This window comes from Chinchilla lanigera, unplaced genomic scaffold (assembly GCF_000276665.1).
Source record: "Chinchilla lanigera isolate Chin_1 unplaced genomic scaffold, ChiLan1.0 scaffold00053, whole genome shotgun sequence".
Lineage (NCBI taxonomy): Eukaryota > Metazoa > Chordata > Mammalia > Rodentia > Chinchillidae > Chinchilla > Chinchilla lanigera.
Window position 1 is genome coordinate 4,336,462 of NW_004955454.1, and position 18,431 is coordinate 4,354,892.

The 18,431-nt window shown below is 52.5% G+C and overlaps 1 protein-coding gene across 1 annotated transcript in view; it reads right to left on the minus strand.

Moving 5' to 3' along the window:
• Cacna2d4 (calcium channel, voltage-dependent, alpha 2/delta subunit 4) overlaps window positions 1-18,431 on the minus strand; it is a 100,941-nt gene that overhangs the window by 6,942 nt on the left and 75,568 nt on the right. Inside the window, exons 27-34 of the mRNA XM_005396111.2 lie at window positions 12,869-12,930; window positions 11,622-11,666; window positions 11,333-11,395; window positions 2,829-2,899; window positions 2,317-2,392; window positions 1,761-1,813; window positions 1,411-1,463; window positions 1,108-1,128 (exon numbers count right to left, since the gene is read on the minus strand). Coding sequence (XP_005396168.1) covers window positions 1,108-1,128; window positions 1,411-1,463; window positions 1,761-1,813; window positions 2,317-2,392; window positions 2,829-2,899; window positions 11,333-11,395; window positions 11,622-11,666; window positions 12,869-12,930 — 444 coding nt within the window. The remainder of the gene's footprint in view (window positions 1-1,107; window positions 1,129-1,410; window positions 1,464-1,760; window positions 1,814-2,316; window positions 2,393-2,828; window positions 2,900-11,332; window positions 11,396-11,621; window positions 11,667-12,868; window positions 12,931-18,431) is intronic.

The following is an 18,431-nucleotide window of genomic DNA, read 5'->3' on the forward strand; positions in this document are numbered from 1 at the left end:
AAGTTTTGGAGCAAGTAGCCATGAGGGACCATCCTCAGCTTGACAGAAGACAAGGGGATTGTGTGCCCAGCTTGTGACCAGGCCCTGTGTTTCTGGAGAGAGGCAGAAAGGACCTGAAGGAGCGACCTGCTCCTCAGTGGGCTGAGACACATGGTTCCTGGCTGCTGTCAGCAACTCCAGATGACCATGAACTGAGTGGACCTGTTAGGACCGTGAGTGGTGATCTCCAAAAGCAGCCTAGAGACACGGCAGAGGATGGGCCATGTGAGCTGAGGGTGCTAGGCCTTTGCTTTAGTCAAAGGCAACAGGCCCCAGGGGACAGTGGGAAGGCGAGATAAGAGCAAGCAGGAGAGGACAGACAGGGAGATGGTATCTTATCAGGAAGGCAAACACAGAAAGGGATGGGGGACAGGAACTGTCCAGACAGTGGAGAAGTTGCACAACCGCGTGGAAAAGGTTCTGTTAACCTGGGTGAGTGGAATGAAATGGGTTGAAGCACGGAGCTGGTGTGGTTTCAGGGGCTCCATGTCCCCAGGAAGTGACACTGCATCTGTATCTCTTGGGCACTGCAAGACCAGGCACCCTCGTTCCCCAGGGCTGTGCACACGCGTCGCAGAAGCTGGGATGAAGCTATTGCTTCGTGTCAGGATCTTGTCACAATGTCACTGCCTTTGGGGGACTCTGTCCTCAGACACGAGATAGCGGATCGTCATCCTCAGAGGCTTTGGGTGACCACTGCTGCGCTCTAGAGTCCTGTGTGGGCTGGGGACACCTGGTCTGGAGGTGTGACATCACTTTTTTCTCCAAGGGGTGACCTAGGGGCTGCCAACCTGCACTTGACCACATTTCCTTCTGGACCCTTGTGTGCTCTAACCCAAGGACATGGCTAGGTTTCTTATGTTCTCCGGGGCAGGGCTACGCTTGTGTGGGATGAGACCTGGGTTCCTCCCTGCCCCTCACAGTGTCTCCTGAGTGAGGGGTGTCTGGGGAGGAAGAAATATCAACCCTTCCTGAGCTCATTCCAGGGATGTAGAGTTGAGGGCTGGTCCTTTGCAGCTCCCCGACCCACCATGGCCAGCAGGGGTCTCCTCAGATGATGCTACTTACAGTGATGGAAGACAGCTTTGGCTGCTCAGAGCATGAGGCCAGCACAGGGTGGGCATGATGTCACACAAAAGCAGGACGTCACAGGGTGATGATGTCACATGGAGCGGCGGTGTCCCAAAGTGATGAAATGTCACAGAGAGGTGAAGGAGCCAGGAGTGAGTGTTGGTAATGAGAGAAGCCCAGGCAGGATGAGATTACAGGCAGGACATGCCTCAAGCCCCCATTCCATGGTGCCCCACCCAGGAGAAAGGTTTCCAAGTTCTGGACCAAGATGCCACCTGGCTGTGCAGGCTAAGTACTCACCATCACCCCCTCTGTTATGCCAGGAGCCCCAGGCACTCCATTCCAGCAGGAACCTGATAGACACAGAACTGAGTCTCGGGCATTCACACGCCCGCCCTACCTGGGCCCCCTGGGACCCTAGTTCCTCCGTCTCCTCCCCTCCAAAACACCCCAGTCCTGCTGAGGGCTCTGAGTGACGCAGGTCCTCCTAACAGTAGTGGGAAGGAAGGAGAGAGGAGACCCTACACCCCCAGGGCGCTGCCCTCCTTCCTTGGGGCCTGGCAGCAGATGTGGGGAGCAGGTCTCAGGCATCCTCCTCAAAGGGCTCCTTTACAAGCCACACCCTCAGCCTCCTCCTCAACCCCACTTACAGTAAGAGCTCCTTCACCAGCCACCTGGTCGCCGTCAGGAGGGCTGAGATTGGCTGCGGGGGAGAGAGCAGGGCACACATTTCGAATGCGCCCAAGGGCTAGGTGGTCTCTTTACCACTGCCTTCGGGCCAGATAGGCAGTAGCACAGCCACCCGCTGACTGCTGCCTTCTGCCTCCCTGAAGAGGAGCGTCCTACACTGAGCTACTGGACAGTGGGTTTGGACGTCAGACACATTGCAGGGTTAGGCACGCTCTCCCAGAAGCCCGGTCATGTTCTTGTCCTGGTGGCCCCAGCTGCGGAGAAGCCCTGATGATTTCTATGCCGCACTGGGGGATGAGGTCTGGGAAAATCAATTCCCTCTCCCTGAGGCTCTTTATCTCAGGAGCCGGGCGCCTGAGGATGAAACCTACAGGTCTGGGTGGGGTGGGGGGCTGAGCACCAGGTGTGGGGTAGAAATGGACAGTCACGAGTGGCCCTGGGCCCTATGGCTGGGTGAGAAAGGGCCAGCGAAAAGGATGTGCAGCCGGTGGGGGGAGAGGGCCGGGTGACACTCACGCTGACCAGGGGCTGGGCAGAGCTGTGGTGGGGATCCAGGGCTTTGCACATGGCCTGGTAGTCATACATGGTCACTCTGAAAACCAGAAACAGGGTGTGAGAGGCCCAAAACGCTCCCAAAACCTGCTGCTACCCAGACACAGGGTCACTACAGGACTGCATTCACCAGACCCAAAGGATGCCTGAACTAGGACAGCAGGCCAGGAGACAGGGCCTACTGGAAGTGACACCCTACACCGTGGAATGGCTTGAGCAAACTGAGCAGTGTGTGGCTTGCTTCTTGCTGGGTGGTTTTCCTCTGAGGGCTTAGCTGGGGCTACGGCTTCTACCAGGGATGTCCTCATGGCCACGTGCTCCTCTCTCTTCGTGTCAAGCCCTTGGCTCCAGGAAGGCTGACTTTGGGGCTCTTTGGTGATTTCACTGTGGGTTTCTGAGGTCCATCAGGACCATATTGTGGCAGCTCTGTGTTTGTTTAGACTGGGGACGGGAGGGAGAGGGTGAGCACCACTTACTGGCTGAACGCCCCCATGCTGAGCAGCTGGGTCATGAGAGCACCATCCACCTCCCCGAGAAATCTTCCCGTCTGTCAGAGAGGAAGAGAGAGCCAGCAAGTGAAGACCGTGGGATCCCAGCTCGGATGTGAGCGCCACAGGGAGTGCTCTGTAGCCGCAGTCTGTCCACGGAGCCCAAGTGGAAGCCACTCCCCGCGTTTGCAGTCTCCCTGCGCGCCATTTCCCTCCTCAGAGCTTTCTATTCTAAATTGTAATCTGGCAGCTGGCCATGAAATCAGCCTTGAGGCTGCAATCAGATTTTTCAATGGTACAAAATTCCTTAGAACAATTTAATGTGAATTGCTTGCAGTAAGGTGAAGCAAGTTTTTGTAAGACTTGATTTGTTGTACGTGTTGTGTGCCCATGTGTGTGCCCGTGTGTGTGTGTGTGTGTGTGTGTGTGTGTGTGTGTGTGTGTGTATAGCTGGCTCAGCCCCAGCTTGGACTGCACTCCCCATCCTGCCTCCCCTGTGGACTGGCCTGGCCTCTTAATTCTGCTGTTTCCTCAGCATGGCAGGATGGATTTGGAGTCTTGGTATAGATATGCTGTAGGTTGTTTTAAAGATTAGGGCTAATGTGCCAGGCTTGAAGTATATGGCAAATGACAGTCATTATTACAAGATGCCCGTGTCCCACTGGGCTGTTCTCCCTGCCTTGACCACCCTTTCTCTGTTCTCACAGCAAGGACTTTCCATCTGAGAAGTCTTCCTATCCTAAATGTTCCAGTTAAAAATCGCCTCTATTTCCTCCGCACTCTGAGAGCACAGGGCTACCTGTCCCGTTAGCTCTGTTGCCTCCCTGTTTGATCACATATTTAGTTGTCTTATGCCTCCATTGTATCGAAAGCTATCGAGGAGAGGGACTGTCTCTTACTCATCGCTGAATTCCCAGAGTCCCTGGATAGACTCATAGAATTTGGGTTGGGCAGGGAGGCAAGAGTCTGAGGCGGTGGCCATGACAAATTCTCAGGGCTTTGATGAGGCCAGAGCCTCCATGTGCCACAACCTCGGCTGCAGGTCAAGGCAAAAATCAGGTCCTCCTCAGAAGGAAGGACAAAGAATGATGAGGAGAGTGGAATCCTAGTGCAAGCTGAGTCCCTGGTCTTGTGGAGGTTCCTCCATGGACAGTGTGCTGTGAAATATCTAAAACAATGGCGTGCATTATAACTTCCAGTAAAAAGAGATGCCACTCTGGCATAGGGACAGATGGCTGTGGATCTGACAGACCCCCCCCAAAGGAGAGCCAGGTGTTGTCTGAGAACCCCCACTTGGGGCCTTCTCTGGGCAACTAAGTGGATGCTATTGACTCCTAAGAAGGAAAAAGATTAATTTCAGATGAGAGTCAGCCAGAATGCAGGGCTCCTGGACATAAGATCAACAATCAGAGAAGTTTCTTCCAAAGAAAAGATGATGGTGCTGTTTTGGGTAGTAGTCCCAGTGACGCTCCACTTTCTGTGCTGCATTCTAAGCAAATGGGGCCAGAGGCCTCCAGATACACCCAATTTTAGAATCTGGGATGAAGTCAGGAAATGTTACTTTCCAAATCAATCAATCAATCAACAATCAATCAATCAATCCATCAAGAAAATATAACCTTTTCGTCCTATAGTATTTCTTCTTTGGAAACAGCTCACTTATGAAATTACAATGTCAGGATACAAGCCCCCAGGAATGTATGGCAAAACTATAATCTCAAGAACTATAAATTAAAGACAAAAGTAAAGAGGAGAAAACCAAGAATCAGAGCCGAAGTGGTAGTCAGGTATATGTGAGTTCTGCTTTCTTTGCCTGAATGCCCTGGCCTCCAAAAACTAGTGTTTAGTATCCTTTATTCATAAGACATGCACTCACTAGGACAGTGTGATTAAAAAATGAATGAAACGGACAGTAATCAAGAGCTCAGACCAGTTTGGATAGAGGAGCACGTTCTCCCTAACACAGGACATTGTAACTAGCAATTGGTGCTTTAATAATGGAGGTATAGTCCAATGGGCCCGATTGTTCTGACTAGGAGGCCTGATGCGGACAGGCCTCACTGCAGAGGCAGTGGACAGGAGAGCGGACGACAGGGAGGAGTCAAGGGCATTCAAGGGAGGGGCGGAAGAGCAGGTGGGAAGGTGAGAACCTTCCAAACCCTTCAAGGGCCAGCCCAAAGCCAGGGAGAATGAGCCTCCCAGATCCCTGCAACTTGAGTCATCCCTCTCAGACGGCTCACTCTTTGCGGGAGTCCAGTGTCTGTGTGAGCATTGTTTCTCCAGCACCAGACAGCAAGATCCTGGAGGGATCCAGCACCCACACCCAGCTCTGGCCCCCAGGATCACACCACGGTGGTTATGTTTATTTGCAGAAGGAATGTGTGAAGGAATAAATGACTGACCTGAGTCTTTTGCTACCTAGGACAAGACAGCAGAGTGGAGACCAGGCCCCTGATGAGGCTGGTCACAGGACTGTCCCATTCTCTTTCCTAATTTTAGCTTTATTCACAAACAACCCTGTTGTCAGGAGTTGTTTCTGAGAAGGGAGCTTCCTGACAGTAGTCAAGTGTATCCTGGACACTGGGAAAACGTATCTTCGTCTGCAAATAAAACAGCTAAAATTCCCTAGAATATGTTACTGCGCAGAAAGGGTTCACCATCCGGATTCTTTAGTAAAGCAGCCTAACAGCTGTAGCAATACCCTCCTTGCTAACTTAAAGGTAAAAGACTATATTTCCCAGAAGCCTTTGCTCTAAGGACTGGCCAATGAGACGTGAGCAGAGTAACAAAGAAGGACTTCCGGAAGTCCGTTTAAACCGAGAGGACGCCGCCGGAGGTGCCCGCCCCTCTCTGCGGCCGTCACCCTTGTCTGGGAAGGCGGCTAGAAGGAAGGAAATCCCGTTGCTATGTTGTTGTTTTGAGTGTGGTGATGGTTGCCTCGTCCATTCTTCAGTGAGAAAATCAATCTGTTTTGTTTAAACCACTGTAGTGGGGATTTACTCCTGCAGGACAACGCAGTTCCTAGCAGATACGGTTTCTTGTGGCTGTTGTCAGAGTGAAGGAATCAGTGGCTCAGATCAAAGCCAAGGTCCAAAGTTTGGCTTTAGGTACCTTGTCTATTCTGGCCTGCAGGCTGAATGTGAGGCCGCACCTCAGCCCGGCACTGTGGAAGGGTCGACTGCCCTGTAGCCCCTTTCCTGGGATAATCCGTGCGTCACTAACGCTCCTTGGGCTGACTGAATTTGGCGGGACTGAAGGGTCTAGGGTTCCCTGAGTGTATTGCGTCTGACAGGGAGTCTGGAGCGAGGTGAGGTCCTGAGAGATGCCACCCAGGAGCCTGAGGCAGGGAGCAGATGGGCTCCAGGCAGCAGTGAACTCAAAGCTAATTATATTCCTGCTGGTTGGGTGATCACCCCTGTGGGGTAATCTGCATGCCTTGTGAAGTTGCAGCTCCAGTGGCCCCTGTCCCCAGGGAGAAAGGGTGCGCTCAACTGTGGTGATAATGGAGCTACAAAGCAGCCTCACGTAAGGACAGCCTCAGTTTCTTCTCCTCTAAAAACGGGGACAAATACCCTCTCAAAGGGTGGGCGGCTTTCAGCACATGTGAAACTCAGTTTCCTTTGGTTCCTTCCTCCCGAGCTGAGTTGAGCTGAGTCCCTTGATAAGTACCTGTAGCCGCATGGAATAGGGGTGGTGGTTGGTGGGAAGGCTTGGGAAGGGGGTGGAGTCTGTGCCAGCTCTACAGTAGGCACCAGGAGAGCTTGCCTCTGTGAGGATGGGACCTGGTGACTGGGTAGATTTCACTCCTGTGGCACCCGTGGGGCGGGGGCGTTGGGGAGCTGGGAAGGCAGAAGGGGAGCTGCGGTGAGGCACAAGGGAGCCGGAGACACAAGGAATAGGCCCGCTGCAAGGTGGGAAAGGAAGGGGGCCAGAACCTCAGGACCAGAGGTCTGTGATAAAGGGCAGAGAGGAGGGCAGTAATGTGCCTCTCAGAGAGCCGCAGCCCCAGGGGAATGTGCTGAGATGGGGCATTTGATTTTCTGGGCTTTGCTGTTTAGCGGGGACTGTTTTGAAGCTCCATGGGTAGGTGCTGCCCACAGGCAAATTACAGGAACTGGAGTCCCCAGCCCAGAGTGACAGAGGGTGGGCAGCTTTCACCACTGTAAACATCACAAACCTAGACAGAGCCACTGGCACTTTCCTGGCCTCACACCATCCTTATCACTGTCTAGGCCCTTTTTTAGTTCTTCATTAAAAGAATGAGCCCAGAACTGGAAGAGAGGTTAGGTGGGGCCCAGTGTCTGATCAGCAGGTCTAGGGTACCACCAGGACAAGGAGGAAGCTACCAGCCACTTCCGTGGGCAAGCAGGCTGCAGAGAGCTCCCTTGGGCTCCTTTGCAGGGTAAGAGGGCCTCGGGTGAGCAGGAGCAGGGCAGGACTTTCTGGAGGAATCTTTGCATGTGGAGAAGCAACAGACTTTGTTCTCCACGCCCTGAGTGGGTCCTGGAAGGGACAAAGGCATCCTGAACCTTCTCCACATCACTGAGCTAAGAAGATGGGCACCGCCAGCTGAGGTATATCCAAACCCCAGCAACTGGCAGGAACACTTAAGCAATGGTTCCAAAATTGTACTGTGTACCAAATCACCTGGAGGTGTCATTTAAACACAGGCTGCCGGGCCACCCCAGAGTTCCTGAGTCCCTAGGTCTGAGGCGGGCCTTGAGACAAGCTCTTTGATGCTGACGCTGTGTGCTCCACATACTCTTAGAGGTCCAGGGACAAGGGGAGAAGCAGTGAGGAATGAGTTGAGGAAGGCCAGGCTGGGTGGGCCTTGATGGCTCTTGTGAGTGTCTGGAGAAGGTGGCAGGTTGTGTAGGGGGGTAGGAACGCGTGGTGGGCAGATCCAGAAATGGTTCATGGTGATCCCAGACTCCTGGTAGCCATGCCCTCCTGTAATCCCCTGTGCTGGAGTGTAGGTCAGACTTGCCAGCTGACTTTGAACAGATAGAATATGGTAAGGCCATGGAGTATCACTTCCGCTATGAGGCTTTAAAAGGCTGTGCCTTCCTCTCGCCTGTACTCTCTGGTTCCTTCATGGCTTGGTGTTTGTTCTGATGTGACAGGCTGCCCCATGTGAGAGCCCACGTGATAGGGACCTGAGATGCTTCGTTACAGCATCCCACTGGTCATCATGGGAGAGCTGGAAAGTGCGTCCTTCCCCAGTCAGCCTCAAGGTGACTGTAGCCTGATAAGAGACCCTCACCCAGAGGCCTTCAGCTGTCCAGACCCAATCACAACCAGATTCCTCACCCACAGAAATCCTAAGATTTCTAAACCTTGTGGCTTTAGCCACTAATTTTGGGGCACTCTGCTACCGAGCCATAGATAATTGCTACAGTGTTGGTGAAGGAATGAGTTTTTAAAACAAAAAGCAAAACTGGACAGATGATGGATGGACAGATGGACAGCCAGCTGAACAAGCAGCATGAGCACCAGGCTTTCTACCTCTCTGTCCCCTAGCTACTTCCTGTCACATGCCTGTGACTCCGGGTCTCACACTAAGGCCAGTTCAGCTTCCCTCACAGTTAATAAGTGTCTGCTTTGCCTCAGGGGTCATGCCAATCTCTGGCCTAGTGCCTCTCATAACTGGACCCAGCCCTGTTAATGAGGGAAGCGCCATCCAGAGTGAAGAAAGAGGAATTAAACCCGGTCAAGATACCACCAATACAGAGTCCTGGAGCCTAACCCCAGGATCGGGATTCCTGGATCCCTGTTTCTGGCACCATTAGTCCTAATTTTGTGAGATTCACTCAAGTGCAATGAAGTGAATGAACTGCTCTGAGAAGTGACAGAGTGACCCAGGGAGGGTGACCACCCAGGGGACTGGAAACTGCAGCCTGCCACACCCTGCAGACCAGCTCCATCTCCCAAGGTCACCAATTCTATCCTACAAATGCTTATGTCTTACAAAAGCCAGAGGGCCCCTGGCTTGGTCTTTTCACATGGGGTCTTTTCTAGACCCTCCCTCTCCCTCTCTATTGCTGCCCTTCAGTTGTATTTTTGGGTTCAAACTCTGCTTTCCTGTAGCTGTGAGTTCTGGGGTTAATAATGGAACCTCACACAGCCTGTTTTTTTTTTTTCCCTTTGGTGTAAAATAAGACTAGTATCATCACAGCAGATGACAGTGGGGAGGGGAGGGAGAGCCAAGCAGAAGAAGATCGTGTAATCTACACCCTTCATTGTGCTTCATTTCACAAAGGGTTTGGGATGGCTTATAAATCTACGTACTGTGTAAGATGGTAGTGTGATAGTTGAGAAAATAGGAGTGAATCTCTGAATAACTGATATAGCCACAGTTGTTCCCAGTGATACCATAATTCATGCAGATGTGAGCAGATGTGGTCTGAATAGGACCAAAGTAGCCCAGTGGGTGGTGCCAAGGACCCCATGAGACTTTCCATTGCAGAGGTGCCCCTGCTCTTGCCAGTTTCCCTTGAGGCAGGTCCCAGGTTGGGGCAGGCTCCCCACTGGGCCTGACTCCCTGCAAGGTTGTCCCAGCTGTCTGGAGCAGAGGTTGCTGAATCTGGGGCATCTTCATAATGAAGAATTATGTGGACCCCTGATTTAAGAATGATTTTTCAATTTTCAATGGTTTTCAAAATTCAGAAGATTAATAAATTTCATGGCATATGAAAATGATATGAAATTTGAATTTTAGTGTCTGGAATAATGCTATGCTCATTCTTTGTGTACTGCCTACGGCTGCTCTAGCGGAGCTAGAAGCAGAGACCGACTCAGAAAGCCTAAACCCCTAATCTGCGCTTTCTGTCCCTTTCCTTACAGCACAAGCTAGCAGACTCCTGCTTGGAGCACAGTTTCTTGGACTTGGCTACTCTTTCTCTGTCTAGGCTCCCTTCAGCCTATCCAAGCATCCTTGCTCGCTCTGAGACTCCTTAGCCCAGGGCCTCTCTCCAGGCCCCTGAAAGCTAATACTACAAGAGACCAGGAGCTGCCAGCTCAATTACACAGGCAGCAGGAAGCAGAGCATGAGTGACTGAGGGCATCGGGTCACCCAGAGCCTCACCCTAACCATGGGTTCCAACTCCTGACCTCAGCCTTTTTCTGCCGGAGCAACTGAGAAATACTAAGATGAACAGGTGACAAGTCTGGGAGAGAGCAAACTACCCAAAAACAAAAGGGAACAGAGGGAAAGCAGAGGCAGGTGCCCAGGTGATCACACCTATCAGCGAGCCGTTGGGGTCCTACAAACCCTCATGCTCCTCAGCCCGGCCCCGCTCCTACTGTAAGGAACACAAGTGGACTATCTTTCCCTCCACTCATCTCGCTGCATCTTTAGTGGCCATTTAAAAACCAGCTGCAGGGCGTCAGCCCCTGTGGTCCTTCGTGTCCCTTCTTCTCAGTTGCTGTCTTTCCTGTCTCCTTCTGATGCTCTGGCTCTAGTTCCTGCAGTGTTCTCACAACTTCTTTGGACCCTAAGCCCCATCCAAGTCAGGCCAGACCACTGCTATGTGGGGGCACAAGGAATCTGACACTTTGGGTGACCTTAAGTCTTCATGTGGCCCAGCCCCCTGATTTATTTTTTTCCAGTACTGGGAATCGAACTCACGACCTTGTGCTTGCCAGGCAGGTGCTGTGCCGCTGAGCTAAATCCCCAGCCCCCAGACCCCTGATTTTTAACAGAAGGAGGCTGAGGCACAAGGCATGGAAGTTGCTTGCCCAGATCTTATATATTGTTAGTAGCCAAGCCACATTGAACCATACTGTGTCCTTCCACTGAAATTCAGCCCGGAGGCCACATAGATGCCTTGGGCTCGTTTCAAGGAAATCATTCAGGTGAATATATTCAGGTTTGATTTAGGCTTCTTTTATACTTTGATTCTTGACTAATTAACTTCAGGGTCCAGTTTCTGGCCCAGCAAATATGAAATAGTATATTCTCTTGGCTTTCTGGGCACTTGGGTGCGGACGCCACCTGCTGGAGGGACAGGAAGGACGCATGTGGCCCATACGGGAGAGACAGGGTTGTTCCCCCTCCTCATTGCCCCACTCGCACAACAAGGGTCGCGTGTGGTGGCTGGGAGAGGCTTTTCCATAGGGATGTCCAGGAAGGAAAGGAGCACAGGGTAGAGGAGACCCGAGCTTCTGAGCCCCATGATAGAAAGGGGTGGAAGGCGGGAGGGAGGGAGGAGACAGCAAACAGTGGGGTGCTTAGGACGCTGGAAGGAGGCCCCTCCAGGCCAGGCCGGTTCAGGACACAGAAAGTACAGTACAGTGCGGTCAGGCAGCCTCAAGCTACACTTTTCCTGTGTGTAGCGTGGACATTCTCCCTCCAACCGAGGGAGGGGCCAGGTTAGTTACAGATAAGACAGAGATATAATAGTTTCTCTGACCACCTAAGCTGAAAAGTGCCCCAAATTCTGTAACCTTGACATGTTGGGGTCCTGACTCTTCCTTTCTCCCCAGTGGCTTACCTCCTGTGCCCTCTCCGAGATCAGAATGAAGCCATTGTTGTCTATGATGAAGCAGTCCAGATCCTGGGGAGAGGTCCAGGAAGGAGGTTATGACTCTGCGCAGCCGTAGACCCCTGGTCCCCCACGTGACCCGTCAGTTTGGGAGGGAGGCTCTGAAGGGGTGGGGGACGCCCTTGGAGCCAGGGCTGCAGGGAAGGCACTGGAACAGAGGGGTGCCGGCTCATGGAGGGGACACGGACTGAGGTTGCGCAGCCCCCGCTCCCGCCTGCTTCACACGGGGAGAACTTACGCTGTCCTCGCAGCTCTGTGGGCACTGCCCATCCTCAGCGCTGCACTGGAGGCAAGAAGGGAGGGGTGAGTGGAGCACAGCCGTACGTGTGCGTTGTGTGTCTGGGGCGAATACGCACACGTGTATGTGTGTGTAGTATGTTACACGTGTGACCTCCGTGGAGGGCCATTCATGGTGTGTATGGGTATGTGAGGCGTGGTGGGCACGTTTACAGCAGGCTGCTTATGTTGTTCACAGGGGTTCGTGCTTGTGTGTGTGTGTGTGTGTGTTATACTGTGCGTGTGGTGAACGTGTGGTATGTGTGTTGTGTCCGGAGGATCCATGTTGGTGTATATGGTGTGTGTGTGGTATACGTGTGTGTGTTTTACACTGTGTATGCTGGTGTGCGGAGTGTGTTGCTCGTGGAGGGTCTGCATGTGGGGTGTATGTGAGTGTGCTGTGTGGTAGGCATGTGGTGTTCGGGTTGGGGCTCTAAGCAGTAGGCCAGGCTCTCCAGAGGGGGCAACAGGCCCTGCAGCCCGAGGGCCTCTTGTGCTCAGTGAGGGGAGGAGGCCTGCAGCACTGCTAGGAGCCTTCTAGGTGACTATAAGGGGCTGTCATGGGGTGAGGGTGACCCAAGGTGACCCAGGGGCTCAGGTGGTCTCCATTTATCCTCCTGTCCCTTCTCCCCTCATCCCGTAACTCTCCAAACATGGCCCAGGCGAGGACATGGCAGCAAGGGACCGGGGAGGGGCGGAGCAGAGGTGGAGGCTTTGACATGGAGGGGGTGGGGGGGCATGGAGGACACCTGAGAGTTCAAGGACCAGGCGGAGGGTCTGAGGGACAGAGGAAGAGCAGGGGCACTGGGCAGGGGGCAAGCATGGCTGGGTTCTCAGAGCCAGTCCACAGCCAGGCCCGGGCCTTGGTGGTGGACAGGGCAAGGCGGCTCCCTGCTCTGCAGCAGGCAGGGTGGAGTGGCTCTGGGGCGGCACCAGGAGTGTGGTGTAGGCCAGGCCCGAAGGGGATGCACGTCCTGCCCTTTGCCACTGGGTCTGTGGGGAGCTAGCACGGGGCTGGGTGAGTGGGGACGAGAACAGAGGCCTGGTGTGTGGCCAGGGCAGCCATGGGGGCAGGAAAGGGCGGACCTGTGAGCGCATCATGGTGGTGGTGGAGGGAGATGGCCCGGGCCGTGGGTGGGAGGCAGGGCCCACCTGGCACAGAGAGCCTGTCACATCCTTTACCCCTGACCCCGCCCAACCCTCACCCACCTGCTGCGTTGCTGCCCAGAACTGGCGCTGGAGGAATTCCACCTTCATCTGGATGCCCACCGCTGCCCCAGGCAGGAGAAGGGGGCAAGGCCAGGCGTGTTGGGGGAGGGGATGGTGGGAGGGAACAGACAGTGAGAGAGAAAAATAGCATCAAGTTAAAGGAGGAGGCGCATGAGAGGAGCTGGGGGAGACAGCACCCGGGAAGCAGGAACGAGCCAGGCTGAGTCAGACCAGAGTACGAATCTGAAGCGCCTGGGGAGTGGGAGGGCTGCGGGGAGAGGAGAGGTCAGGGCGCTTGCTCTGCCTTCCCCATGGGGACACCAATGCCAGGAAATGTGAGAGAGAGAAAGAGAGACAGACAGACAGACAGACAGAGACAGAGACAGAGACAGAAGAGATAGAGACAGAGACAGACACAAGGGCTCTGAGTCCCAAGCACAACTAGGACAAATTCATCCTTGGGTCTCTGGGACCTCGAGGCGTCTGCATGGGGCACTCCCTCCTCCTCTTTCCCACAGACGGAGAAACACAGGCTGTTGAGTGTAAGCCGGCTGTGCAGGGTCACATCGCCAACGTGCAAGACTGAGGCTGGGCCACTGTGAGCTGGGTGACTCAAGGGGCTCCTTGGGTTCTAATCTTGGTGTAAAACCTCTTTTGTACCCGTCTTACTTAGTGTCTTCCTCACACTGGAAGAAAGCTCTCTCCTTGCTGAAAGTCATGATCAGACTCACCGAGCTTTGCAGGCAATTTCTGTGCAACTTGGAGGCCGCCAGTGCACAAATGTTACTCCTTTCATGTCTGCACTTACCTGGGCCACCCCTGCCTCTTTGATTTCCAAATAGGTTTGGAGAACCCAAGCGGGTGCTTACAGGCGAAGAGAAATCTGGGACAAAGAGCACCAGGAAAACTTGGGCCCAAAGAATAGAAAGAAAAGGCAGGTTATATTGAACAGAAAAAGAATTTTAAAAGTAGGCCAGCATCTTAGTGTCTGGTATAATAATATGGCAAATGTGTTGGGTAATGCGTCAGACACTTTACTATTATTATTCTGACTTTACAGGCTGAGGACAGGGGCTTTGTAGAGCTTACATGGCACACCCAAGTTGCCCAGCTAGTAAGCAGCAGAACCAGGGCTCTAACCTTGGTCTCTCTGTCTCTAAGGCTTAAGTGCTTGAGTTCATACTGGGCACCTGGATTAGAGTCCTGGCAGTTGGGAAGAGGCTGCAGGTCACGGGCAAGCCTCTCTTCCACTCTGGCTTTCAGTTTTCTCATCTACAAAATGCATGCAGGTCTGTGTTCTCAACCATTATGCCACATGCAGGAGAAATTCTGAAGTCACCTCAGTGATCCTGGGGAAGATTTCCTGTTGCCGTCATTCTGACTTCCTGAGCACCCCGTACCTGGGGAGCTCCGCCACAATGCGCTGCGGTCCTAGGATGACCCAGAGACTCACAATTGCATCATTTTCCCTTCAATCAGAAATGAGCTTAGAGAAATTGGATGGAGGGAGGGAAAAAGGAAGGAGGGAGGAACAGAGACAGACAGACAGACAAGGGGCAGGGTTGCCTGGCTGGATTTTCCAGGGTTGTGATCTTCGAATTTCTTTGCTCAATTGTACAGTGAGTTGTGATTATAGTTCCTCTAGAAGGGCAAAGGGAGCGGGGCACCACGGACGCTCCAGCAAGATGAGGTGTGAGTCCCTTAGTCCTGACTGCAGCTTTGGATTTCAGACCATGAGGTGCATCAGAATCACTTGGAAGGTGGTGAAGACCCTGTTCCAGGGCTGCTCACCCAGGAGGTCTTGGGTAGGGCCTGAGAATTTGCATTTCTAGGGAATTTCCAAGTGGTGCTGCCTGCAGATCCTGCAACTATTTTAGACTCTTTTTTTTTTTTTGGTATCGGGAATTGAACTCAGGACCTTGCGCTTGCCAGGAAAGTGCTTGTGCCGCTGAGCTAAATCCCTGGCCCCCTGAAACTATTTTGGGGACTCCTGTTCTAAAGCAGCCCTGTGTGACTGGGCTTTCTACAATAATGCCGAGGACCTATATCACTGCCACCCCACACCATAGCCATGAGCACATGTGACGCCCAAAAATATGAAATATGGCTAGTGACCGAGGACTTGAATTTCTGAAATGTTATATAATTTTTTTTTTTTTTTTTTTTTTTGTCTTTTTTGAGACAGGGCCTTGCTATGTTGTTTAGGCTGACCTTGAACTCATGGTGATCCTCCTGCCTCAGCCTCCCAGTGCTGGAATTACAGGTGTATAGCACCACACTAGACTTAACATGCTACTTAATTCTAATTAATGCACGTAAACATATATGCTCAGTGTACTGGACAGAGGGCTGCTAATGCTAATCTGAATTTGCTGATGAAGAAACCACGGCTGCTCCCACCCCGTGGAGTCCCAGGCAATTCTGTAGGTCGCCCTGGCCAGCCCCCACGCACAGATCTTATGATGTGGGATCATCAGAGTTCTTTGGGGGCTTCCTTGTTACTTCAAGGTCCAGATGTCCCAAGGGGGTGGGCAGGAAGGGGGACAGGTGGCTCCATTTCTTGGTTCACTATGCAGAGGAGAGACACACGTCAAGTCCTTGGCAAGGGCCTCGGTGCTGGTGGCTGTGCCCTCATCCTGCTCGCATTTGTCTTTAAGGCTGCAGGCGGCCTCCCTCTTCTTGTTCCTTACAGGAAGACCACCCTCAATATCTCTCACCTGTAGAAATAGGCTGAATGAGAGAGGATGACCCTGGTAACCTTCGTCAGAGGAGGGCCGTGCCAATGCTTAGCACAATCATATCTTCAGGATTTAAAGAAGTTATTGGACCTGTCCTTGTCTTTGGTGGCCAGAGAGGTCTCAGTTTATTCCTAGAATGAGACTTGCCTTTCTTTTCAGGTGACTCACAGTCAAATCTCATGGAATCATGTGATTTCCAAGCCTGAAGAAGTGCTGAGATTCTGATACAGAGAATCGGGAGAAATCTGCGCTCATGAAAATTGGGTTTGGAAGCCCCTTAGTCAGAAATGAGGCAAGCCGGGCACAGAGAAGCTTTTGTGCCAAAGAGAAGCAGCTTCTCTCCCTTGGATCATCATCTCCAAGGCAAGCTCCACATCCTTTGTAGCATTTGGGACGTTCCAACAGCCTACGGACAGTCATCTCCATTTGGGTCACTCACGGGCATTTCGGTGTAACAAGTTCCGAACCAGACTTTCCTGCCTAACCCTGAGCCTTCTTCAGAGGTCCCGCTTCAGGGCACACTGTCTGCATTACGGCTGTCATTCCCTTCACTCCACCCAAGCTTCCCAGACTTCATCCATCTCTCCATGTTTCTCCACCTCAGTTGGCCAAGCCAGCATCTTTCCTGCTTGGATAAAAACAACAGGCCCCTAAGCCATCCCCTTGCCTTCTGCCCTGGCCTCTGTATGACCCATTCTGCACACCGTTACAGGAGTGATCTTTCTGAAGATGGAAGCACAGTGCTCCTTTGTGTAAAATCTCCCAGTGTTTTCCCAATGCCCTTAGGACAAGATCTAAGCTTTTTTGAAATGTGGTCTTAGAAGACCCTACAAGAGCTAGCCCTGCTGGTGTTTCTGATTTCAACCTGGATCACATTTTTCCTCAAACCTATCAAGCTCATTCCCACCCCAGGGCATTTGTACAAGCTGTTGTCTTTTCCTGGAATGCTCTTCCCCTAGAACACCACATTGCTGGCTCTTTCTTTCTCATCATCTGATCTCAGCTCAAACATAATCTGTAGAAACCCTCCCTAATCTTCCCTAATCTCTCTTCCCTAATCTTCCCTAATGTCTAATTCTCCTAGTCCTCACCTTCACCATTTGTTTCCTGTCTCATCATTTTTTATTTTCTCAGTGGTATGAGTTGTTTGTTTATTTGACTTCCCACCCCATTGGGATGATGCTAAAAGCAGGGAAGGAGGTTGAGTTCCGATTCTTAGCACCTAGAACAATACTTATCACTTAGTGGGGCTTCATAAATATTTCTTGGGCTACATAACTAAAATCAATTTAAGTCAGCCATTTGGCCAGGAGGTGATATTCTGCAAGACCTTGCTGTTCCTCAGCTTGGAAGTTTGGGACCTTTCTGAACTCCTGCCTCCCCTACTGAGCTCTGCCCTGTAACTCATCCAGGACTTCACATCTTGGAGATTTAGTTGTGTTCAGAGTCTCTCAAGGAGCTTGGCGGTAATCCATAAGAGACAGGAGCGTGAAGTAAAACACAAAGCAGGACTTCCTCTGGGTGAGAACTGCGTGACGCTGAAAACAGGGCTAGGTAGAGAGGAGGGAGAGCAGCAAGGAGCAGGCAGGTATCTCTAGCAATGCATCAGCTGTGCTCTGCCACGCTGGCCCATACCCCTGCGTTTAATCATTTTAAGACCTTCTGTTCATCTCCTGCCTTCCTCCTCATGCTTTTCCACCCTAGGCACAAAAGACAGCTCCGTCTTTCGTCTCAGGATCCAGTTCTACTGGCACAGTGTCCATTGTCAGCAGCCTCGCGGGGTCTCCCTCTCCGTCCCCTAGGCCCCCGTGGGCCTGCAGGAGGTGGGCTATGTTATGAGGTTTGCAGACAGCTCAGAACGCTTGGTGAAGAGACAGGGAAAGAGGCCGAGGGAGGCAAGGCCTTTGTGAGAGGCTTCCCCGGTGGGTTATTAAGAGACCTTCCTCACGCCTGTGCCTGGTGGGTCCTTGTTTTAGACCTTGGTTCCCAGGGCACCTGCCATGGCCCAGTAGAGGACAAGTCTCTTCCGGTCCCAACCAACCTGGATCCCCTCGCTCGTCCCGTCTGTCCTCCCCTGAACCGGCTTCTCACTCATGAGAAGTGATCTCAGTGATCTCGTGCCTTCCTCTAAGACAGCTCTCCTTTAAGATCACTTCAGGCCTCACAGAGCGCCTCAATCAGGCCGCAGACGGCAGACAGCTTATCAAGATTGCTCCTTGTCCCGACTGTCACCTCCGTGCTGCTTTGTCATCATGAATGGCAAAACGAGACAGCTGTGCACGTGCAAGCATGCATGATCACACACACACACTTATGTGCACGGACCCATGTGTGCATGCATGCACACACACGTGCACACACACACACACACACACACACACGCGCACGCACACAGCAATGACCCCTGTTGAGGGTCCCTTAAGAATTCAGATCTCCTTTCCCTCCTGGCTCTTCTGTTTGTGTTGACCTTCCTCTGTCTCCCAGCCCTGTGTGGGTGACTGGACTGACACTGCAGTGTAGGAGGAGCCTCTTGCCTGTCTTTTGTAGCACAAAGTAGGACCAGCAGGATGCTCAGTTCATACCTGGGTCATACAGGACCAGAGAGCTCAATCTACCTGCTCGGTTCTGCAGCGCGGCTCCTGAGTGAAGCCCCAGGCTGCTGAGTTAAATACGAAGCCACTAGCTATTTGAAGAGCAGGTATGCAGGGTCCCTCTTATCAAACAGTTCACAATATAGGAAAGGAAGAAACCACACTACTGGAAGTCACTGCGCAACTTTTTCTGTGATAAGAATCACAAGGATGGCTCAGAAAACAATGCTGTAG